The 25757-nt window shown below is 41.3% G+C and overlaps 2 protein-coding genes across 4 annotated transcripts in view; one reads left to right on the forward strand and one right to left on the reverse strand.

Moving 5' to 3' along the window:
• The window catches only part of LOC114244355 (lysosomal alpha-mannosidase), a 33147-nt gene extending 30662 nt beyond the window's left edge, over positions 1 to 2485 (forward strand). For all 3 annotated transcript variants that reach the window (XM_089731432.1, XM_028176137.2, XM_028176136.2), the window contains exon 16: positions 329 to 2485. In XM_089731432.1, coding sequence (XP_089587558.1) covers positions 329 to 1848 — 1520 coding nt within the window. In that variant the 3' untranslated portion in view covers positions 1849 to 2485. The remainder of the gene's footprint in view (positions 1 to 328) is intronic.
• On the reverse strand, positions 2273 to 23957 carry LOC114244406 (gelsolin, cytoplasmic). Its single transcript, XM_028176204.2, has 19 exons — positions 23829 to 23957; positions 23235 to 23309; positions 22513 to 22702; positions 22153 to 22268; positions 21733 to 21910; positions 20236 to 20327; positions 19093 to 19206; positions 18423 to 18554; positions 17189 to 17303; positions 15649 to 15769; positions 14988 to 15126; positions 14715 to 14853; positions 13623 to 13717; positions 12149 to 12274; positions 10857 to 10974; positions 8938 to 9086; positions 4175 to 4285; positions 3970 to 4095; positions 2273 to 2866 (listed from the first exon to the last, which is right to left on the reverse strand). The coding sequence occupies exons 1-19, from the start codon at positions 23889 to 23891 to the stop codon at positions 2810 to 2812; spliced, it is 2256 nt and encodes a 751-aa protein (XP_028032005.2). The 5' UTR covers positions 23892 to 23957; the 3' UTR covers positions 2273 to 2809.
• Between the last annotated feature and the right edge of the window lie 1800 nt (positions 23958 to 25757).

Raw genomic sequence — 25757 nt, forward strand, 5'->3', positions numbered from 1 at the left:
AAGTTGTTACTGGAGCCCATAGACATCTGCAACGTAAATTCGCCACCCACCTTGAGATATAAGTTCTAAGCTCTCAGTATACTTCATCCACAGTGCGCTCGTTTTTGCCATGTACCATCCGGTTTTGGAATGAGTTCCCCTCCACGGTGTTTTCAGAGAGCTATGACATGTCTTTCTTCAAGCGAGGCTTGTGTAGTTGTGTATTTAACGGTAGCCAGCGTCTTGGTCCTACCCCTGGTCTTACTGACGTCCATGAGCGACGGTAACCACTCACCATCAGGGGGGCCGTGTGCTTGTTCGCCTGTACAAGGGCATTTTTTTATTGTAGGCGATAAAATCGTGACGCAACTGGTCGAGATACCGGACGAGGTTAAGCGCATACCGAACCGACGGTCTGAGGCCACTCACGAGTTGGTGTTCATTGCGCACTTACATCCGTTGGGCGTGAAATCGTTCTACGTTAAAAGAGTTTCGACAACGAAAAGGGAAATCGCTAACGGCAGCTATTTGGAATGGATCAGCGGCAAGGGGGTCCGGTCCGATGGGTATTTAGATAGGCTCAATCAGATAGCCGACGCCAAAGATCTCACGAATCTCGGCCTAGATGCTATTGCTGATGAAAGCAAGGAACCTTTGTGGGAAGACGCAAATGGAACTGGTGCGGTTTTCAAAGGGACTATGAAGAAAAGAGAGACGGACGACTTTAAGATATCGTTCGCGTATTACCCGGGCTGCTTGGGGAACAATGAGGTACCCGCGAACCGCAGTTCAGGCGCGTACATCTTCAGGCCGAACTCGACAAAGGCAATCGGTCTGAACGTGGAATCTGTGAGTGAAATTAGCGGCGACCTACTCAGCGAGGTTCGAACTAAGATACGCGGAAACGTTTTGAGCATCAAGCGTGTTTACAAGGAATTCGATTTTATTGAGCACGAGTGGCTCGTGGGCCCGATAAGCGTCGACGACGGCATCGGCAAGGAGTACGTGGTCAAGTACCAGACGGATATAATAAATAATGGAGAGTTTTACACGGATTCAAACGGCCGACAGATGCTGAAGAGGAAACTGAACGCGCGTCCTCAGTGGAACTTGACGTTGACCGAGCCGGTGCCAGGGAATTATTATCCGGTCACGAACGAGATCTACATCGAGAACGGCGAGAGATTCACGGTCTTGACAGACCGATCGCAAGGCGGAACCTCGCTCGTCGAAGGCGAAGTGGAACTGATGCTGCACAGGAGATTGCTGCACGACGACGCGTTCGGCGTCGGTGAGGCCCTGAACGAAACGGTTCTCGGCTCCGGGCTGGTGGTTCGCGGGAAGCACCGGCTCCTGCGCTCGAAGGATCCGGTTGAGATTGCGAAAAGCGTTTTCCAAATGCACCTGCCGCCCGAGGTCTTCGTTTCCGACGCCTCAGGCCTCAGCTACGAGCAATGGATGAGGTTGGAGAATTGCAAGAAGTTTGTCAAGACCCCGATGCCTGACGGGCTCCATCTGCTCACCCTGGAGCCTTGGGGCGACCAGATCCTGTTGAGAATCGAAAACTACAAGACCGGTGCCGAAGATTCGACCATCGAGATTGACCTACAGAGCATATTCAATGGTATCCATATCATAAGCGTAAAAGAGACAACGCTAGCCGCAAACCAGTGGCTGAATGACTATGATAAGTGGACTTGGAATACGGAAGGAGACTTTTACGAAAGTTTCAACAAGAAATACGGGAGCTTCGAGGCCGTGAACAAAGCTGTCGATGGACCTGACGTCAGAGAGGACGACGGCCTCAAAATCAAACTTAAAGCGAAGGAGATAAGGTCGTTTATAGCGGATATCGAATACACCGACTAATGACCTTTTACGGGGCACGTTAGATTATTTTTATTAGTTTTTTTTTACGACATTTTTAAATGTATGTATCGAGGGGTGAAATGTTGTTTGGTTCAAGCGACATTTACCTTTGTAATTAAAGGTCCGTTTCATTTGGTATCAACATCAACAGTTCGATGTTTTTAATTGAACTTCAATTTAGTTTACCCCATTCAAATTGCTAAAGAAGTTTTTTTTAGTCATAATATGTATTTTTTCCAAATTTTTACCTTTAAATGGCTCTTCTGTAAAGTTGCAAAAATGCGGCTTAAACCAAACAACCATTCACCCCTTGATATGATTAGATTTTGATAAGTTCATTGATGATAGAATGTAATGTGTGCGTTCGTTGAGATAAATACAGTTTTAATGTTTTAAGGAATGCACAATAAAACTCTGTGTAATACTGTCATCTGTTTATTTCTTCTTCCACATTTTTTTTAGTATGGCAATCGGTTGTATGCGGTGCCATTGTTGTCAGTATCGAAATTATACAAAATGTCCAAGTATAAAATATATCATATTCTGTTATATAAATGTTATTGAGCGAACTGTGATCAAGTTGATTGAATGTGGGACTTTAATCGATTGGAATGAAATTAAAAAGTATTTAAGAAAATAGTTTTTATTCTGCCGCGATCAGTACCGGAGCGCCATCTGTCGCTCGCGGACGGTAACCATCGCAAAAGACAAGCAATAAACTCGCAAAGATTTATGGCATTTTTATTAAACAATTTGAAATTGGATTAATTAAACAAAAAAAAAAACATAAAAATGACATGATTGGCTCCAGATAACGTATTTTTGAACAGCACGCAATGGTAAGGGAATTAAATTAACGGGGTCAACGCACGGAACATTGCTTTTCATTGCGGGTACTGTTGTTTAAATACATACATATATCTATGTTCACTTATATATATAGGAACTTGTTTTTTCGGAACTATTTAGAATTTGCAGCTTTAGTGCTATTCTTCATGTCTTCATAAGATGATAGTTTCTGAAAAGTATTAAGATTGGTTTTTTTAAACCCGCTCAGATGGGGTCGAGCTAACGGCTCAATTGATCCTAGGTAGTTACTTGAGCCTATATAGACCATAACCGTTGAATGAAACTGAAATAGCCATTAATCTTAAGCACTCTTTTACTGGTGGTAGTACCTCTTGTGAGTCCGCGCGGGTGGGTACCACCACTCTGCCTATTTCTACCGTGAAGCAGTAATGCGTTTCGGTTTGAAGGGTGGGGCAGCCGTTGTAACTATACTTGAGACCTTAGAACTTATATCTCAAGGTGGGTGGCTCATTTACGTTGTGGATGTCTATGGGCTCCAGTAACCACTTAACACCAGGTGGGCTGTGAGCTCGTCCACCAATCTAAGCAATAAAAAAAAAGCACAGGATGTGGTGGTAAGACATCAGCTAATACCATAAAACCGGACATCCCCATCCCCATTGAAGCGCCGTGGTATGTGACGAATGTAATATCCACGGCGATTTAACCTTATAAGCAACACGTATCTGAAGAAAGCATCATAAAGCTTCTTCGAGAAGGTATAGTAGTCCTCTTAACGTAGCTGCTGTAAGTTAGATACCGGACCATGATGACGAGGTAAGACATAACCATCGTCTCTCAAAACAAGACAAGAGGGGTCGTCGTACCCCCTTACGAGGTAAGGAACTAGCCTCGAGGGAACCACATTATCCGGGCATCCCTTCCGGCTTCATAGGCAGGGGTGAGCTTGATGCTGATTAGGGCAAGGTCCAGCCAAGAATGTAGACATAGTTGCCGTCTCCCTAAATACTCTCGGATGGCACTAGCAGTGTTAATAGTTTTTTTTTAGGATTTAAGGATTACTGCTGGCCCGGAGGCCTTTCCAGTTTCACCAGGACAAGTGGCCGAGCAAAGGCTCAGCCAGGAGGGGTAGGATTTACTAACAGCTGCCCGAGCGCCTCCGAAGGAGACCTAACAACTCGAGAGCAGCTGCTTCGCGAATGAATCTACTACCGGATCGGAATCGCGACCCGCTGAGAAGTTCCGGCGTGAAACTCAGCGAGCTGATTCATGGGTTAGGTGCAGTGTTAATAGCAGCGCTTTTACACTCACACTCCACATTCCTTCGTCCCAGTCAGGAAATAGTTTCTTGAAGACGCGCGGCTCAGCGCCCTGCTTCACGGTCACGACCACCGCCGAGTCCACGGTTCGATCGAGACCGTCGTCCTCTATGTACTTCTGGAAGTCGCAGAGGTTTCAGGTTAAGATCCACAGTGATCCGTCACGTAACGTAAAAGCGTTACGGTGTATAGCGTACCTTGATGACTTCGTATTTGGAGGACTTGACGCGCTCCGTGACGTCGGCTCCCTGCCAGAAGTACAACTCCTCGCCCGTGTCCAAAATATAAACTCCATCTTCAGAGAGATCCTGAAACCACAACGATAAAATTGTGATTTTTTTAAGAAGAAGAATAGTGGATGGGTGTATTATGGGAAGGCGCAGGCCGGTGCCACTACTCTCACTGTTTTTATTCTTAATATATTTGTGGGAAATGACAAGACGATTTTACTGGTGGCAGGACGTGTTGTGAGTCCGCACGGGTAGGTACCACCACCCTGCCTATTTCTGCCGTGAAGCAGTAATGCGTTTCGGTTTGAAGGGTAGGGCAACCGTTGTAACTATACTTCAGTGTGCTTAGTGCGAGTTTTGTAACGTTCTCACTAGCGAGCCAGTTTGCTCAAATTTGTATGCAATTGGAACAGCGCCCCTAGCGGCAAACGTACTCGGTGTTATTTTGTGAGTGCGAGTTCATATTAACGTTGTGATCTCGTAACCGAGTAATTTTACCGAAATGAGTACTACGAATGACATTTGTGCGAGTGCGTGTTACAAATTAGTGGATTTTAACGTTTCGATCGAGTATTTCTTTAGTAGTTTTATTTTTCCAACTAGAGAGGCAACAATATCATGCCATAGAGCCTAATCTTTTTTTATGAAAAATGATAATATGGAGTGAAATGGATTTGATTAATTTTAAGCATTAATCAATTGGCATGGAATGAAATGAAATGAGATCAGATAATATGGGATAAAATATAATCTCTGCAAAATGCTGATTATATACTGAGATTTTTTTCAGTGGACCTTTTCGAAGACTTCGAGAAGCTACGTCCAGCGGTTTTGTTTAATTTTTTTAAATTTTCGCACTTTCACAGATACTAAGCAGTTAATAAACCCACGTTACTTTGTTATTGCACAGATGGGTGGACGAGCTCCCGGCCCACCTAATCTTAAGTGGTTACCGGAGCCCATAGACATCTACAACGCAAATGCCGCCTCCCACCTTGAGATATTAGTTCTAAGGTCTCAGTATAGTTACAACGGTTGTCCCACCCTTCAAACCGAAACGCATTACTGCTTCACGGCAAAAATAGGCAGGGTGGTGATACCTACCCGTGCGGACTCACAAGACGTCCTACCACCAGTAATTACAAAAATTAATTTTGCGGGTTTGATTTTTATTACATGATGCTATTCCTTTACAGTGAAAGTCAATCGTAAACATTTGATAAGTACATATTTCATTAGAAAAATTGAAACCCGCCGGCGGGATAAGAACACCGGTGCATTGCAAGATACGAATACACCGGACGCCTTAACCTTTAGGCCAGGACGGTCTCCAAATTACACTTATACACGAAGAAATATTAAATACGCATTAACTAAGAAACATTAAATAGACAAAATAAAACAATTCACACAATTTAGCTCCTCGCGGTCCCTCCAAAATGTCTTTTCATCTTTTTTTCCTAGTTGTTCAATTGTAAATGAATAAATCAAAATCAAATCGAGTTTACGTTCTATACGGTGAAAAATTAAGAATTGTGAGTGTGAGTTGAGATATGCTACTCGCTTCGCAGGGCGTTTATTCACCGAGAGCAGCAATAATATTATTTCTCGTATATTGGTAGCACGTGATGTTTTGGCATTAGACCGTCTAAATGAAATACAACGCATTTTAACAGCATTTTAATGGGAACCACTTACTTTCAAAATTATTCGGGTAATGTCACGTGTTCAATACTATTTTGTACCTTTAGAATTAAAGTGGCTCAACCCAAAATTCTTAGTTTCTGGTAAACTTCAATATTGTAATACAATAATTGTATTTTTTTAGTTTTTCGGTTTAAACACTTTAAGGCATGCCATTTTATTTGAAAAAGACAGAAAGAGTACTTTGTCCTTTTCTAGACTAAAAGAGACTGTTTAATTTTATAAGCTGATAGAATAATATAGAAAAGAATAATAGGATACCCTCTAATCGTCACATTGGAAAAAGGTATGGCTTTATCATTTTATCATTTAAATTATTTTTTATTGCACTTATAAAACTAATTTAATTTACAATATGTAACTACATATATCTATAACTAATCCGTACTTGTCAAATTCCTCATAAATTGTCAATATTCTTAATAAAATTCCTATTAATAATATACAAGTGCAAATGTTGAGCTGCTTGCCAGAAATGATATAATAGTGCTTTGTTTTTTTGTTGTTTCCTTGTAGGCTGCCTGTAATAATCTAAATCTGTGTGAAAGGCAATAAATGATTTTATTATTATCTACTAATGGTAGTCCAGTGGTCGAAATTTGACCATAATTTATTTAAATTTTAAGTTTGAACATTATTATAGTTCTATTGTCACCTTTCTATTATCATCATTTCTATAATAATCATTGCTCTATGTCGCCAAGGCTACATTATAGAAAAATAATATTAAAGACAAAAAATATTAATCTATTCTCAATTTGACCACAGATTGATAAATCAATAAACAAAAAAAGTATAAATGCATGTGTGTGTGTGTGTGTCAAATACATGGTAATGTGTGTAAGGTTTTTTTATTCATTTAGTTTATTTTTTTATTGTTTATGCACAATTTAAAAAAAAAATTAGCAATCTGCACTACTTCTCTATATTCTCTATGAGTGTGGGAAATTTCATACTTCTCCGTCCGCGCAATTTTCGTAAAAAGGAGTCCAACATTTTTGCTGCACGTATTACCTACTTAAAATGTAGGTTCTTAATAATAATACATAAGTGTTTTGAAATATATAATATATAATCTTAAATTTTTTAGTTATACCACTTCCATTCTAAGGGTGCAATTTCGTAAACAAACTTTGCCGTAATGGCGTAACCTTTAAAATACACGAAAACTGCCCAGCATAAACATATTTTTTTAGTAACTTTAATAGAAGTATTAGAATTAGAAGTTTATTATAGAATTTATTTAATTGTAATTACATATTTAGACATACTTAACATAATTAATCTTGGAATAGGTAATTATTTCAGCTTTTTTTAATTAAAGAAATTATGTTTTACATAGGTTTAATCTTTTACCCGTTGAACGTTTATAAAATGATTGTATTTACGGTAATAGTGTTGATGATCTTCATTAGGTGGCCCAAATATACTAAAATTATTACGAGCATCCATCCTTATTTATAAATGTGTAAAGAAGCAAAATTATTATTACATTGTTCAAATTTCTATATAATTTATAAATATAAATCTGTACGTATGTACCTGTAAATATGTATATTGCGCGCGTGTGTGTGTGTGTGCGCGTGTGTATGTGCGTGTGTGTATATATTTCTATAATAGATAGATACACAGTGTGCAATTCATTTCGAAATTATTCTTGCCCATCTAATGGTTGTCTGGAAGAGATCACTCTTAGCGATAAGACCAAGAAAAAATGTTTCACAATATTTATTCATTTTGTGTACAATAAAGAATACTCTTTCACTGGTGGTAGGACCTCTTGGGAGTCCACACGGGTAGGTACCACCACCCCGCCTATTTCCGCCGTGAAGCAATAATGCGTTTCGGTTCGAAGGGTGGGGTAGCCGTTGTAACTATACTGAGACCTTAGAACTTATATGTCGAGGTGGGTGGCGCATTTACGTTGTAGATGTCTATGGGCTCCAGTAACCACTTAACATCAGGTGGGCTGTGAGCTCGTCCATCCATCTAAGCAATAAAAAAAAAAAAAACTCTATCTCGCTCTCTCTCTCTCATCAAACAACTCTTTAAAAAAAAGCAATGATTTAATAAGAATTAAATGAAAAAGCAAAGAATTAATATGTATTTACAACTAGCTAGACGTCTATAAAATTTTCTAACCGAAAAAATATATGTGTATAAACCATTAGAATAGATAAAACCTTAAAAAACAACATTATTATTAAAAACGAAAGAAAAAATCTTGATATTGTATTGGTTTCACGGCAAAATTTTTAGTGACTACTTAACTTGCTTCAAAGTGAAGAAATACTCTCAAAATCCATTAATTTGTAACTCGCACTCGCACATACAATAATCGAGAGGCTCACTTCGGTAAAGCTATTCGATACATGAGACAGCAACATAAACAAACCTTCTCTCTCCCACAAAATGAGATTCATAAGCTTACCACTAGGTGGCACTGATACAAACTCACACAAATTAAACATAACATTAACATCGACTGAGTAATTAAAAAAACTCGCACTAAGCACAGGTACATTACCCATAACCCGACTAATTATAAATATCGTTAGAAAGCTTGGCATTTCAATTAAACGCCTTAAAAAAAAACTTGCATGCTACCAATATAAAAGAAAAAATTATTGCTTCTAAAGATGAATAAACGTCCTGCAAATCGAGTAACTCACACTCAGAGCTCCGCACGTTTCACCGTGAAGAGCGTACACTCGATGCGAGTCATTCGATTCGATTTTTGAAACTCGCACTAAGCCTACAGACCTTAGAACTTATATCTCAAGGTGGGTGGCGCATGTACGTTGTAGATATCTATGGGCTCCAGTAACCACTTAACACCGCAAGATACGAATGCACCGCACGTTTTATCCTTTAGGCCACGACGACTTCAAATATGTGGTTGGAACGTTTGTCTACGTTTGCCGCCAGGGGCGCTGTTCTAACTCCATACAAATTTGAGTTAACTTTTACGCTATCGAGAACGTTAAAAAGTTCGCACTAAACACACTGATCATGTTCAAGCGAACCTGCTGAGAGAATTCCGTGTCCAGATCCTCGAACTTAACCCTCCCGGCGACGCCGACACTGACAGCTGTCAGGGTCCGTGTCGCTGTCACGCGCCTGTTGACAACCATACGCCACGCCGACGGCTCCTCTTTCTCTTCGGGTATACCGCCTGGGAATGTGCAGGGTAGTTTAATCTCCGACTGTACTCTTTAGTGCTCTAAAGAGATATGCTTATCAGTCATAAAGTCTGTGGCGTTTAAAAACACATCTTTTTATGATGCGTAAGCCGGAACGCACGAGAGGTGGAAAAAAGAAGATAGTCTGTGAAGATACACGGGACCTTTTTACCGCCGAGATTTTTTGGCGGGAACGCGAGGAGTGAAATGGTGTGATTTGTTTTATCTTGTCTATTTAGTGTTTCTTCGTTTCATTTCATTTCACTCTTTTATTATCATATTTCATAAAAATAAGAATATGAATTAAAATAAGACACGACTTAAAGGTCTCAATTACCAGATCATAAAATGGCTTAAAAAACATTTTTTTTACCGCCGAAAATACATATGACGAAAAAAATAATATGTATAACTTAGAACTGTGTAAGCCGCTGCAACAATAAAACTCCTATTGCTTCAACTGTATTGTTAATTACGAGTGATCCAAGGACACGATTTTCCCGCGAAATAAAGAAGGAACTCTATACGGAATCCCTCAGGTCTATTGAGCCGGCCATTTCAAGATACGATTTCATTAAATCATTGTACCAAACTAGTAAGTCAATAAATCTAGCATAAATATCCGAATTTGATGTCCGAGCGATACAAAACTATAGACTCAGGTAGTTTTCCAATGACAGCACAAGAGCGCATTATGCGGCACAATGCTCAACGTTGAATGTTCCAACTACAGCAACGCTTCGCACAATCGAGCACTCTCAAAAGTACTGCTCTCGCGTGATACTCGCAATCGATACCGACTCAGTGACAGAAAATTGACTAGTGTTTTTTCTTTAAGTTGGCATTGATCGATTTTTTTTTATATTATCGTTAGTAATATTATTTAATGTTGAAAAAAATTGTAAGGCTTTCGTTTCGTCGTAGTTTCTTAGAAATAATCAATGTTAATTAAAACTGTGCTAACTTAGCGCACTCTGCTGATGCAGTTGAAAACTAATTCACGTTCCAATTAAGCTTCAGCATAATTCGGCATTGTGCGTCACTGAGTCGCATTATGCTCTGTAATTGGAAAACTACCTCAAACGCCTTGCGCTTCTGATGCGTGCACTGAGATAGAATCATGAATGTTTTCATTAGGTCTGTGATCAAACAAAAGCTATATCCAACGACAAACCTGTTATCGTATGGTAGAAGATCACTTTCGTATGTTAACCTATGAACATGACATGAATTAAATAACGGACAATGATCACATAAAGACTAGCGTTCGTGCCATGGAGGATAGAAGTAAGCACCACCATCTCAGTGTATTAAAAAGTGTCCGCTGAAAGAGAGCCAATTAAGATGGCGCCACAGTAGCAAGTGGAAGGATTTTAAAAACAGCGCCATTAACGATTAGAGTAGGATACTAAATTAAGAAGGAAAGAAGCACTTCCTGCGTGAATAACAATAAATAGTTCAGATTTTAAATACTGCTTATTTTATAACTACGCAATTAACGCAAGTCATGAAAAATATTAAAATTTTCAACCCAGAGCACTTCGCTCTGCTTCAAACTGCTATATTGATATCATTCTCACTTCCTCCACTAGCGCTATTTCTATGGACTTGGGTTATAACAGGGCTATTTGTTTATTTCCTTTAACTGCGAACTATAGAGTGACTATGCGACTCTAGGGCCAATCGGAGTGGTCGCCGTCGACCAGAGACGTTAGCAAGGCCAGGGCCAAACTCCTACTGCGTTTATAAGATCAACTTCCTACCTAGAGCCTCCCAGAACTCTTCGGGCTCGTCTCCTTGTTCCACCACCGTCACGTCCTTATCCTTGACCGCATTTTCAACGAATTTCAGAGCCGCCTCTTTTTCTTGAGGGTCGGAATCCTGAAAATATCGTCATGAATGTCCCAGATATTGTTTAAGCTTAGTGCCATCTACGGCACTGGTGCTGAGGTCCTGGGGTTCTTAAAATAAAACTTAATTGAAGAGTGATAAAACGTGAAATGTATGCCATAGACCATTTAAGAATTCTTATTAATCGGAGAAGCTGCTTCTGGAACTGCTTCATCAACAACTTTATTCAAATTGTCATGGCTTTAGGAGTTCGTGCACCAGAATCTAGATGGTGCTGTATTCGTGGGCCTAACGTGTAAGTAAGACGGAAGCTCTGGCTCCGTGGAAGGATTTCGGTTTTCTTTGTATTTCGTACCGTATGTTCCACGGGGAGTGTTCTGAGGGTTTGTTCGAGATGATTCCGTCATGTAGTTTTTACCATCACACCTCTCGCCATCGGAGTAGAGTTCATCTAAACTCCCTATAACCGCTACGTTCCACAGAGCTTTCCAGAGATCATTTCTCCCATGCAACATCCGGCATTGGAATGAGCTCCTCTCCACGGTATTTCTCGAGCGCTATGACATGTCTTTTTTTAAACGAGGCTTGTGGACAGTACTGGCATTGACGACGTCCATGAGCAACGGTGATTGCTTACCATCAATTAGGCCGTACGCCTGTCTGTCTACAAGAGTAATGAAAAAGAAAACGTCCAGGCTTACTACCAAGGTTCAGATCCCACAAAGAATTCTAAGTAAATATACAAAGATGCTCACGAATGGGCTAATGGAATATGACATTGTGTAATAGAAATGAAATCGGCATATGTTTTATTATTTTTTTACTTTTGCTTAGATGCGTGGACGAACTCACGGCCCATTTGGTGTTAAGTGGTTACCGGAGCCCATATACATCTACAGCGTAAATGCCGCCACCCACCTTGAGATATAAGTTCTAAGGTCTCAGTTTTAACAGTATAACGGCTGCCCCGCCCTTCGAACCGAAACGCGTTACTGCTTCACGGCAGAAATAGGCAGGGTGGTGGTACCTACCCGTGCGAACTCACAAGACGGCCTACCACCAGCGTCATTACACGTGATCGTGATTACTGGTAGATCCCACATTATCTAAGATTGGGTGACCACCAAGATCTCCTCAAGGTGTCCATCACCAGGTGAAGCTCTTCAAGGTGTCATTCTCTAGGCGACCAATCTCCGAAAAATACCTTTCCGTTCCAAACATAGACGCCACTGCCGGTCTCCAGAACGAATACATCGTCATCTTCTAGAACGTTCGATTCTTCCGCCACCTGGACCGCTCTCATGTCGACTCCGGTCTCCGTTCCTTCCACCTGAGATCAGTCAACGTCACCATGGTAGCTTGAGAAGGACTTATAAATACTGTTAAATAAAGTTAAACATCGCAGCTAAATTAGAGCAACCAGGTTAGCTTGAGAAGGACTTATGTATACCGTTAAATAAAGTCAAACAAATCAGCTAAATTAGGGCTACCAGGTTAGCTTGAGTAGGACTTATATATACTGTTAAATAAAGTCAAACATCGCAGCTAAGTTAGAGCCACCAGGTTAGCTTGAGAAGGACTTATTTAAACTGTTAAATAAAGTCAAATATCACAGCTAAATTAGATTCTGTTATGGGAATGAATGAGCTTCCTGACTCTAGTTGATGAAACTCCTCAATCGTACACAGCATGGATCCGAAATTTTGTGTACACATTTAAATATTACAGCCGTTTGTAGATTATACCACAACACGGGTACTGCCATGAGGGCTCGTGATGGAACTCCTCAATCGTAGATAGCATGGATCCAAAATTTTGTGTACGCATTTAAATATCACGACCGGTTGTAGATTATACCACGACACGGGTACTGCCATGAGGACTCGTGATGGAACTCCTCAATCGTAGATAGCACGGATCCGAAATTTTGTGTACGCATTTAAATATCACTGCCGGTTGTAGATTATACCACGACACGGGTACTACCGTCAGGGTTCGATCCCGAGCAGGAATCTGCTTAAATTGGCAGCGCGTAGATAAAACTTGAATTGCATTATGCCATTCCGTGTTACCATTATAAGGTTTTATTTGACAATTTTACTTTCAAAGCGAATTGTTGTTTTTAATTGACATAAAAAAAAGAGGAGGTACTAAACCTCACCTTCGAGTGAATTTTGTGTCTGTTTGAACATGAGATTTTTCTATAGGAGCCCATAGACAGCTTTAAGGGAAATGGCCTTCTCTTATTAAGTGGAATTTTTGTATTTCATTGTGTGTGTGTGTGTTTTTTTTTCAGTATGTATTGTCTGTTATTGCCACTGTCAAATGTATCTGTATAATTGGCATTTGTCAGGTTGTACCTTGTTAATTTGTCGGAGTTATAGATAATCTCTTTGTTGGTAAGAATAAATAAATATAATAAATAGATAGAAAAATAGATAAATAATGCATTATTGCATTGACTGCAATTAAATATATATTCTTATTATCATTTTTTTTCGATGAAGTTGATTTTCCTCTTTTGTTAAAAGCTGGTATTGTTAATATTGTCTTGGGCGAGCTTACGTCCCACTCAATGTTAATGGTTGCTCCTATCCATGGACATCAGGTGAGTGCCACCACCGAGACACAAGTAGAGATCTAAGAGGCTTTTCCACCCCCTTAACCCGTTCGCTTACCCTGAACAACCGCGTCTGGTCTTCTTCATACGATTTCTTGGAGTTCTGCGGCTGGTAATCATCGTCTTTGCTACCAAAAAGCACTACGAGGCTTCCTAAAACAAAAATAGCCGTGAGTAGTGAATCGTGTTACTGTCCAAGATTGTAAGCGGTCTACTGGTCCCTGACTTCAACACATTTCGCTTCATAGCTTGGAAGAATGGTATTCCTATATCAATAAGTATGCTTTAAAAAACAAAGTATACTCGACTATACTTGAGACCTTAGAACTCAGATAGACCTTATAGATAGACCTATAGACTTAGACCCTATAGGCTTATATCTTAGATCTCAAGGTGGGTGGCGCATTGTCGTTGTAGATGTCTATGGGCTCCAGTAACTACTTAACACCAGGTCGGCTGTGAGCTCGTCCAACCATCTAAACGATAGAAATAAAAAAGAAGATTATTATAAACTCGACACTGGCAACACTATTGTTAAATTCAAAAAAGAAGAAGATATATTGAGGAGCGAAAGACTGTTTGGTTTGAGCGACATTTCGCTTAACAAGCGACATCTATCTTTGTAATTCAAGGTCCGTTTCATTCGGCATCAGCATCAACCGTTCGATGTTTTTAATTGAACTTCAATTAAGTTTACTTCATTTGAATAGCTGATGGAGTTTAGATAGTTTTAACAAATTTTAAACTTTAAATGGCTCTCCGGTGTAGTTGCAAAAATGTCGCTCAAACCAAATACCCTTTTACCCTATATACATATAAAGAAATTAAACACTAGATAAAGAGCAAACGAAACTGTTCGTCACACGAATGTTCGCTTAGTTCTTTAACGTTCTCGATAGCGTAAAAGTTAACTCAAATTTGAATGGAGTTGGAACAGCGCCCCTAGCGGCAAACGTAGGCAACGTTCTAAATCAATACAAATTCGAGTTAACTTTTACGCTATCGAGAACGTTAAAAAACTCGCACTAAGCACAATGATCCTATTGTCAATCGAGCCACTGATTGATATAAGACTTCCTCTACATTTAGATAGAGCAGCTGGTACTCATCCAAGTTCAGCGAATGCTCTCCAGCATCCAGCGGGACGCACCTTTGAATATGCTCAAGAAGTGCTTCGATTCCTTCCCCTGAGGGACCTTCACTGATGTAACATTTCCTTCCAGATCCTCTTCTAGCTGCGACAGTAGCAACTGCCCGGCCTCTTTGTCGTCATCACTCGCTTCTGAACCCTGGAATTAGTTAGACATTAATAACATCTCTCTTTTTACATAGCCCGTAGGATTAGCGAGCTGAAGTGGCAGTGGGCAGGCCACATAGCGCGAATTTACTTATGTTTTAGGCGGTACAATGAAAATCAACTTACGATCCACAAGTAAACCACCCAGGCATCTTCCTCGTTCTCGTTCTGGTATTTGTAAGTGATGACGTAGACCTCTGATTGGTACAGCACGGAGGTCCCCTGCTGGAATCTGTCTGTCACGTCTTCTTGGTCACCAGAGATCCTATCGGCAAATACATAGGACTGAAGGATTGGGACCCAGAATTAGAACCACCCGAGTACTGGTAGTTGTCACCACTAAAACTTTTTTGGGCGTCGATCGTACCTCATTCAAGGTTTCCACGCCTAGAAAGCGCACTGGGTATGTGGGACTTGACAGTCTTTTTTTTATTGCCCGTTTAGGCAGACGAGCACACGGCCCACCCGATGGTGAGTGGTTACCGTCGCCCATGGACTTCAGCAATGCCAAAAGTCTGTAGATTTTGAGAGTAAGGATTTTGATTGATTTTGTATGACGGATTTTGTTTGACCAAGTTTGACCAAACGACTGCTCTTGCATCCGATCTCCGACCGGGGTCCGAACCTAGGCATAGGTACCATCAGACCATCACCCTGCCTATTGATACTGCGTTCCCATTTGAAAGATGGGACGGCTTATCCCAACTATTGTGCAGTTAAACCTTCAGCTAATACCAACACAGAAAACCTCAGTGAATTTCGGTGTGAACTCCGTAAGGTCAGGTACCTGGTCACCGTGAGACTCCCTTCGCCCTGGTCCGGCATGTAGCCCCGTGCTGTGGCGCTCTTGCCGATCGACCTGGCCGCGGCCGCCGACTCCTCAGCGTCCCCAGAGAAGTACCCTGAATCTGTAGACAGGTTTTACTCACACGACGCTACGGTTTGTCTTAGGAACATCGTCAGGTTTGAGCCCCGTGAGCTCACCTACTAGCCTGGTGACGCTGGGCTCTCTAGACCAAGGGTGGTCAACCGGTAGATCGCGATCGACCGGTCGATCGTGGCTATTAGTTCAGTCGATCGTGGCAAGACTAAAAATATATAAATACATAGAGCAGACTGCGCAATGTAATCACCAATTGCTGCACGCATCATCTTCCTCGTGTATCATTTGTTAATGACCATTACGTCACATTATTTATCATCTCTTCCACACAATAGTTCTCTTTAATTATATAATTTCAGGTTTATTTTAATATTTTTAATAAAAGAAAATATATTACTTATTTGTATACTGAACTACATTGTTTCATTAAATTTCAATAAAAGTCATTAGTAGATCGCAGAGTGCTTCGTCAGTAGACAGGAGATCTTGGTTCTAATCAAGTTGCCCACCCCTGCCCTAGACCAGGGGTGGGCAAATATTTTGATAGTCGGGCCATTGCAGATGAAAATTTGACCTCGGGCCAAACAGTTTTTTTTCTAATTTTAAGTATAGTTTTTGCTAAGGATGTCAATTAATGATTTTTTTATAGCTTTTGAGAAAATTAGTTCGACTCTTCGAATTGAAAAATATGTTAAGCAAATACATCAGTTTGAGTTTCATTATTTCTTAGTGTTTTACGATGCATGCACCCTCAGTAGATCTATATCTGCTTTTATTTCGTTTAATTTTCCGCGAATTTATTGCGGAAAGATATTTCTTCAAATTAAAATTAATAAAAATAACTTGCGTTCTACTATTATATTATATCGCAGGAGAAAATGGCGGCTTTAGATTTAAGTTATTTTGTTTATTCATCTTATAATATGATATAGTAAGTTTTATTAAACTTTCTTATAAATTTTATTACTTATTAGTAATAAAATTGTGCGACTATTATACATGCTGTAATTGTTCAATTATCCTAATTATATTTTCGAATAGGAGGCGCTGAAAAGAGCGGTTGTCCGGGAGAAAATTTTGGCTCCTACCGGCATTTATGTTAGACAAAAACTAATATTTGTGTTTTCAATAATAATATATACAATGCTTCACGGGCCAGACAAAATTCTACCGCAGGCCGGATTCGGCCCGCGGGCCGCCATTTGCCCAGACCTGCTTTAGACCATCATCTTAAGTAGGAAAAAAAGACTATACGCGAAAAGTTTGAGCTTCTGTGATCGAACACCGTAGGGAGTTTCAATGACCGAGCTTTTCGCGGCCGCTCCAATTTTTAACCCTGTTTACTTTTTTTTTAAATTTTAATTAATTTTAACCCTTTTAATTAATTAAATTTAATAAAAGAAGAGGTGGCGCTCGCTGCCGACACGAAGACTTTTCTACTAACCGATTTCAGATATGATTCCCCTGACCGAGCCCCCGGTCCGCACCGTGTCCCAGTTGTGGAAGTACTGCTTGAAGGTCGAGCTCTCCGCGCCCTCTGACACTCTCGTCACGTGGACCTAGAACATTGAACAAAAGGAAATACAATCAATATCGCATTTCCGGTCCTTTCATCGAGGATTGAAAGACTGTTTGATTTTAGCGACATTTCGCTTAGCAAGCGACATTTGTCTAGTGCGATTAAAGCTCCGTTTTATTTGGTATCAGTATCGACGGTTCGATGTTTTTAATTGTCTGAAAGTCGTCGTGGGCTAAAGGATAAGACGTCCGGTACATTTGTATCTAGCGATGCACCGGTGTTCGAATCCCGCAGGCGGGTATCAATTATTCTAATGAAATACGTACTTAACAAATGTTCACGATTGACTTCCACGGTGAAGGAATGACATAACGTGTAATAAAAATGAAACCCGCAAAATTATAATTTGCGTAATTACTGGTGGTAGGACCTCCTGTGAGTCCGGGCGGGAAGGTGAACCCGTGAAGCAGTAATGCGTTTCGGTTTGAAGGGTGGGGCAGCCGTTGTAACTATACTTGATACCTTAGAACTTATACCTCAAGGTGGGTGGCAAGGTATTTACGTTGTAGATGTCTATGGGCTCTAGTAACAACTTAACGCCAGGTGGGCTGTGAGATCGTCCACCCATCTAAGCAATAAAAAAAAATTGCACTTCAATTAAGTTTACGCCATTCAAATAGATGGAGATGCTTTTGACGTGATAATGTCTTATGAATCGATGAACTGCGGCTGCACGCACGAAAAAGTGTCACGTTCCGCCCGAGCGAGAGCGTGGAACGAGCGATAGAGAGGCACGATCGGCCCAGGCGTTGGCTTTTGACACATTTATCTCTCGTATACTGACATTATGACGTAATTTACTACCGTCCATAAATCAATGTTACAAACAACCATTTTTTTTTGTTATGTTGTTTTATCCGAATTGTGTTCTCACACTGAAATAAAGGATCCTAATTTAGCTATGTGACAGTAATGCTCCCCAGTTTGAAGGGTGGGGTGGCTATTGGACCATAAAGGGAAGATTTCGTAACTCAAAATTGGTGACGGAATCAATGCGTCTATGGCCCAAACTGACCACTCAATACTAGATTGACAGTATGCAAAAAAACTGGTCGTATTCTGTGGCTATTAGCGAAATAAGGGCACCTCGGAATCTTACCCAGCTCGGGTATCCCTTGTCTTCTAAATACTTTCCAGCGATCTCGTGGTATTTCCTCTTCACGTCAGCGTCCAGATCCGACCCCAGCCAGATGTAAACACCAGTGTCTCCCGTGTCCAGAATGTACATTGCCTGGGAGAAATTTAGTGCGATTTGTAGTATTAAAACACTTGTCTGTTTAAATGTTGATCAAGTATTCTGTACTGCCGAAGGATTTCTTCAAACCTCGTTTTAAGATTGACATTTCATAGCTAACACATTGGAAGCAAGTTCAATCCAAACAATAAATAACTTTGGAAACGCACTGCGTTCATTAACGCAGTGGTTCTTGGCAGTGTGGACGGATTCTGTCCAGACTGCAAACCACCTTAATTGCTTCCTCGAAGCACTCATTATTATATTAAGTCTTATATACTGCATTGTAACGCCGGTAAGAGTCGCGACATCTGTCATCAAATAGCACAAACGAATATCAAAAGAACTAGTAATATTGAGAACGCTCGAGATGTGTAACGCCATCTGGTATCAAATAGCGGAAATACCCATCGAAACGACTAGTGCTACCGGGAATGTTCTCGATAACTGTCGACTATACGCTATGGCTATACTATGGCTTCACTGGTGGTTTTGGGATGGAACCTGCTGAGGCTCCGACGCTGTTGCTACTCACGTCACTGGCCAAATGTTTCTGCTTGTAGGGCTTGTTCATGGAGACTAATTCTTGCTCATCACCGTCCAACACTTTGTAGAGGTACACCGCTGAAATATCTGATCTGGTGTAGCTCTGAAAGTATTAGAGTATTGTTTTGAATCAAGCTTGGGGCTAAAAGATCTTTGAAAGTTTAAGAAAAGTTTTAAATGTTTAAGACATGCCCGTTGGTAGAAATGGGATTACACCGCTAAAATATCTGATCTGGTGTATTAGTTGTGGAAGTATTAAAGTATTGTTGTGAATCAAGCTTGGAGCTAAAAGATCACATCCTTTCAAAGATATTATTTAAGACATGCCCGTTGGTAGAAATGGGATGATACGCGATCAGACTTGTCGTCAGAACATCTCGATGATAGGACCTCTTGTGAGTCCGCACGGGTAGGTACCACCACCCTGCCTATTTCTGCCGTGAAGCTGTAATGCGTTTCGATTTGAAGGGTGGAGCAGCTGATGTAACTAATCTGAGACTTTAGAACTCATATCTCAAGATGGGTGGCGGTATTTACGTTCTAGATGTCTATGGGCTCCAGTAACCACTTAACACTGTGGCTGTGAGCTCGTCCATCCATATAAGCGATAAAAAAAAGACAATCGACAATAATTTAGCGTCGCCTCTGTCCTTCTGCAGGCTACCGAAGACCGGGTGGAACGTGAATATGTTCAATGTGCTTAGTGAAAGCTTTTTAACGTTGTCGATCGCCAAAAAGTTAACTCAAATTTGTATGGAGTTGGAAGAGCTTCCCTTCGTTTGCCGCTAGGGGCGCTGTTCCAACTCCATACCAATTTGAGTTAACTTTTACGCTATCGAGAAGTTGAACTAAGTTGAAATATTTAATATTGAAACTGTTTAACTCGACACAAAGCTTAGGTTATTACTTATTATTACATTATAACTTAAATTTGTATGTATATGATAATGTAAGGAAAATTGTAACATAAATTGAAAAAGATATGTAGATAGTTAGAAGTTAGGTGTGCGCGTGAGAAAGAGACGCCAGACAGACTAGCGCCGTAACGCGTCACGTAACGAAGCGATTTACCCTCCCATAACAAGTTAACCACTTTAAAAACGAAACATTACAAAAAAAAATACAAACATACCTCTGAAGTATCGTCGCTAACTAATTCATCCATTGAGCCGGATCCTAGGGTTTCGAAGAACAAATTCACGTCTTCATCTGACGAGAATTCATCTGCAAATATTCGCGGTGGAATGAACTCAAGGATTGAATGATCTCGCCACTCCCCCCACTGTGCTACCACTCTGACTACCGGTTCAAAGAGATCTCGTGAAAGAACGCATGTCTGGTCGTCATGGCAAAAATACGAAGGTTGGTAACACTTTAACAACATCACCAATTGTAACATTACATCATATTTAACTCTTCCTTGCCCACTTTTGGGCATAGTCTTTTCAATAACTAATAACAATAATAACCGGAAACAAATCACGTAAAGTCATTCGTCCGGTGTTAATTTAGGATTGCCTGTTTTACGGGTATCAGAGACTGACATACATACATACATATATACTTTTAAATATATACGTATAGAGATAATGAAAACCCAGACGGAGAGCAAACCAGCCTATTCATCAAAATGTTCACCCGATGCGGGAATTGAACCCACGATCTCTGGCGCATATCAGGGGCGCTAAGTCATAAGTCGGTTTTACATACTCACTCACACCTGCCCTCTGTATTTAATAACAAATATTCATGGCTCAAGGTTGGATGTGGATCTTCCATCTTCTATATCGTTCCCTGACTCCTGAGGATCGCGACCGCATGTGATGCTCCTCCACTGTGTTCGATCATGGGTGGCATGGACCGCATGGTACAGACTACCACCAAGTGCTTCTCTTACTAGAACTGACCAACTGACTGGTGTTCTTCCCTATGACGCACTTGTCCTTTTTTATAATATGATTGAAGTATTACTGGTGGCCCAGAGGCCTTTCCAGTTTCACCAGGACAGGTGGGCGAGCAAAAGCTCAGCCAGGAGGGGTGGGATTTGCTAAAAGCTGCCTGAGCGCCTCCGAAGGAGACCAAACAGCTCAAGAGTAACTGCTTCGCGAATGAATCTATTACCGGATCGGAATCGCGACCCGCTGAGAAGATCCGGCGAGAAACTCAGCAAGCTGATTCATGGGTTAGGTTGCACGTCGACCTCTTTGTCAAGTTCGACGAGTACGGTTACCGGGGTTCCTAAGCCTGCTCCTAATGTTGGAGCTGAAGGCGTCGCGCTTGCCTCTATGCGACCCGCAATTATGAGCTTCTCTAATTCATGTCTGGGAGACCGCATGATGTGTCCGAAGAAGCTCATAACACGTTCCCGGCAGATGGAAGAGAGCCTTTTTTGGATGCTTAGCTCCCACGAGGTAGAGGCCCGACACGTTAGACTGACCAGATCCGCATTACCCTCGACACCACAGTTCACGATGCTCTACACTCGGCGGCAGATAGAGGCAAATGGCGTGGAATGGTCCGTAATAAGCTCTTGTTGCGAGGAGGTGGTCATGACCCTTAGTATTGAGGAAACCGAAGCAAGCAGAAGAAGAGCTCCCCTAAGTGGATGGAAAGTAAAAAAACAACTCACCGATGATTTCAATAGTGGCTCTCCCGTTGTGTTCCTCGTCCCTCAGTTTGTTGGCAACGCTGATGATCTTCCGCCTCTGGGTGGCTTTCGCGCCCTCCGGCATCAGCACGAAGATGTCGTGCTCGTTCTCCAAGATGAAGCAGTGGTTCTTTGTCAGAGACGAGGCCTCGGCTGCGACCTGGAGCGGTTCAAACAAATATGTTAAGGAGGAGTTTCTGATGGGTTTTTGTTTCCTACCTAAGCTGATAGTTAGCATTGAGAGGCTAACTATCAGCTCCAGTTATCGCTTAACACCAGGCGGACTGTGAGTTCGTCCACCCATCTAAGCAATAAAAAAAGAACTTTCTGATCTCAGGATTCTGTGTACCAAACTGGAATCTACTGCACCGCGGGGTCGTGGGTCTGGTGGCCAGTGCTCACCTCTTCAATCCTCATGTTGTCGCATCCGGACAGCTTCAGGAGACGTTTCTCAGCACCAGCGTTGGTCTGCACTTCGTTGAAGCCAGACTCGTTCCCGCCTTCGAGGTATCTGATGGCTAAGTGAATGGAAACTATACAATGCAATGCAATATAGATTAATAGACATTGTTAGTGACAGTGACTTTAGAATTTTCTCTAGCCTTGTTTGGGATGGATATTAGGGAATATCAATCTCAAACGCTTTGAAACCAGAGAGAGGTGGCGCTGTGAATCTCTCTTGAACACAATTTCGCCCAGAGCTTGGGTCACAGCCTGAATATCCTGCCTTCGAAGCTTAAGGTTGAAATCTCATTCATTTACCTGGCTTGAAATAGCTCAGAAACAAACTGGACTCGTGTCCCTGGACCTCGCGGTGGTGCACAGCTCTGCCACCCAGCATGTCGTCCAACGTGATCGTCCATATGGCAGCGGAGCCCTTCTTGTCCTGAGTGGTCTTGCTGCCCAGCCAGAAGTGGGCGTCATGGGACAGCGAGGATGACTCCTCCGTGGTCTGAAACAAGAGTTTCGGAGCGGTTTAAGTCTGTCGCTGATGATGACATTTTTGGTTTGAACTATTTGTTTTCTTATTGGGGTAGATTTTCGTGAAGCGCCAAATTAAAATCTATTTTTACAGTTTAATATCTCAGTAACATACTGGTTAGGATATCAGAGGGTAGTTATAAAACTGCTGTGTCGTGCTCGGTCATTGATGCGCGGCCGAATGTTCTAGTTTTTTTTTTTATGAATGAGGGATTACTGGTGGCCCGATGGTCTTTCCAGTTTCACCAGGGCAGGTGGGCGAGCAAAGGCTCAGCCAGGAGGGGTGGGACTTGCTAACAGCTGCCCCAGTGCCAACAAAGTATCGGAATCGTGACTCACTGAGAAGATCCGGCGAGAAACTCAGCGGGCTGATGCATGGTTTAAGTTGCACGTCAAACCCTTTGCCTTTGTACGGACGTCTTGGGGTCGGTGGAAGGGTCTTTCGAAGCTTCGTCGCACACAAACAAACATACCGAGCTAATAAAGCTGTGCTTAAAGCTCACCTTCAACACGATGTAGGAGTCGCCGTTGTAGAATTTCCCATAGTATTTGAGATCAAAAGGAATCGGCTCAAAGTTCTGCAAGGGAACGTGTAATATTACAAACGGGTATGAAGTCGGCGTGGCCTAAAGGTTAGGACTGATTTTGCCAATGAAATACGTACATAACAAATGTTCACGATTGACTTCCACGGTGAAGGACTAACATCGTGTAATAATTTGTGTAATTACTAGTGGTAGGACCTCTTGTGAGTCCGCGCGGGTAGGTACCACCACCTTGCCTATTTCTGCCGTGAAGCAGTAATGCGTTTCAGTTTTAATGGTAGGGCAGCCGTTGTAACTATACTGAGACCTTAGAACTCATATCTCAAGGTGGGTGGCGGCATTTACGTTGTAAATGTCTATGGGCTCCTGTAACCATTTAACAGCAGGTGGACTGTGAGCTCGACCACCCATCTACGCTATAAAAGTACTTAGCTCATCATACAATACGATTGTAACTTCGATTTCTCATCCTAGCACCGGTATTCATGATGTAAGATCCGCACGCGAAGTCTGTCTAGAGCGAAACATGTAGTTTCTATATTAAGCGCATACCTCAATAGTCCAGATCTCTATGCCGGCCTGGTTTCCTGCCTCCTCAAACACCGGATTCGCCATTTTCACCAGTAACCGAACGATAGCGACACCGGCCAAACGTTTAGTGACTACAAAAACATCGTCACGCCTGCGATATGGATAACGCAATGATTCATCCGCTAATCTTATCTTATATCATAAAGGAGAGATAGGTAACTTTATGCATAAACGTTTTTATCGTTTTAGCTCTGATATTAACATGACAATAAAGTGCCGACAATTTTTTTTTAGAACCACTCAAATTAGAATTGAGAAGTTTATGGTTATGCAGTGGTGAGTGGTTATATCGTTAACGGACGTGAGTAATGTTACACGCTGGGGTTTGGGATAAATAAAATTCTACTGAAATATACATTAAAAACTGTATTCAACACTTAGAACACTTAAAAAACTTCGTAAACACTTTAAAATTCTCAATTCGCTTGTCCCGCTTCGCTTCAGGTGATCCGTTCGCTGTTTCGCTTCGAGTAGTTCCGATTACTAGCTGACTGCGTGCCATTTCTGCAACGCTTTTATAGCCGATACCTCTCCTCCATCTGACGTCGTTTTCCTCATTACCGAGGGTCGTGACTCACCCGCTGCATCAGCTTCTCTCGAACGATTTCCCTCCATCTGCTGCGATCTTTAGCTTCATGAAGGGCATTGTGGAAGTTGATGTTTAGAGAAGATCGTATTTGGTCCGACCATCTCGTGGGACTGCGTCCTCTGGGACGTTTGCCATCTACCTTTCCTGTCACCATCAGCTGTTCAAGATTGTGACCCTCTTTACGATCAATATATATATATCCAAAGAATTCCAGCACCCTACGAAGGCATATAGTGGAAAGTCCAGTTTTGATTCTCCACTATATCTAACTTTCCCGGGCTTAGCAATCCACGGACGTTCTAGGTAGCTATGCGTCTGAGCTCTCTGATTGAGACTTTACTTTGATACCACATCCCTAGAATTATCGAGAATATTTCAAATGATGAGAAATATTGTGTTTCCACTATCTGATAATAGATGGCGGTGTACTTCTCTAGCGTTCTAGGTGCTACTAGATCCTTCGATATTCGTTCGACTATTCGGCAATAGATGATGTTACTCTTACCGGCGTAAGATTATAAATCTACAGTGGTTTTTACGGATGTTCCGTTATAACTACTGAACCATGCATCCGACTGACTTGAAACTTGGTATCCATGTAGAAAATACATGTACTTAATGGATAGTCTAATATTGGAACGAAGTTCCTTATCGCGCGTTGTGAAAGGGGGCTAGACGGAAAAAATTCTTACGAAAAGTTGTCACGACACTTTTTAGATCCGTCATTCTGACCAATCAACGTGTAGGCGCTTATCGCGTGACATTGCTCGTATCCGATTGGTCCGCGTAATGAGTACAGTTTCTCGAGATAGCGTTTCAACAATAGTAATTTAGTTCATAGTATTGTTTTTTTCTTCTTCATAATGCCGTAATTTATTATTATAACTTTAAAAAAAAAATTACAATTCCTTCACTAATTAATCGAAAGGAACTTCGCTCCATCCGGGTGTCCCTTGACACCTCTGAAGTTTTTTATATCAATGTTGGACTCCTTAATAATAATGAAAATAAATAATAATGTTAATTTTAAATGTCCAGCGAAGCGGGCGAGTACGGCTAGTCTTATATATTGATGTGAATTAAATATTAAATTAAACTGGTGGTACAAAGTTTTTGCTTCTCGTATAACACAGAAAATCATTTTTGAATTAGTTTTTTTTGGGTCAAATAATACGCTGTCGGTGGAAACCAGAGATTAATGTAATGTATATAAATACAATCTACTTAAGTATTTCAAACATCATTGACCGAAGCGGGAATCGAACTCAAATTAAATGTCTTATCGCTATTTTTCATTTCGC

The sequence above is a fragment of the Bombyx mandarina genome, chromosome 11 (assembly GCF_030267445.1).
Source record: "Bombyx mandarina strain Sakado chromosome 11, ASM3026744v2".
NCBI classification, from domain to species: Eukaryota; Metazoa; Arthropoda; class Insecta; order Lepidoptera; family Bombycidae; genus Bombyx; species Bombyx mandarina.

Bases quoted from the DNA above. Each gene is read 5' to 3' on its own strand.
- LOC114244406 (XM_028176204.2), bottom strand. From the start codon at position 23,891: ATGGCGAATCCGGTGTTTGAGGAGGCAGGAAACCAGGCCGGCATAGAG. The intron at 15,127-15,648 runs GTACCTGACCTT...ATTTGCCGATAG, and splicing joins GGGAGTCTCACGGTGACCAG to GATCTCTGGTGACCAAGAAG. The intron at 2,867-3,969 runs GTGAGTGTAAAA...AATACTTTTCAG, and splicing joins GGGACGAAGGAATGTGGAGT to AAACTATCATCTTATGAAGA.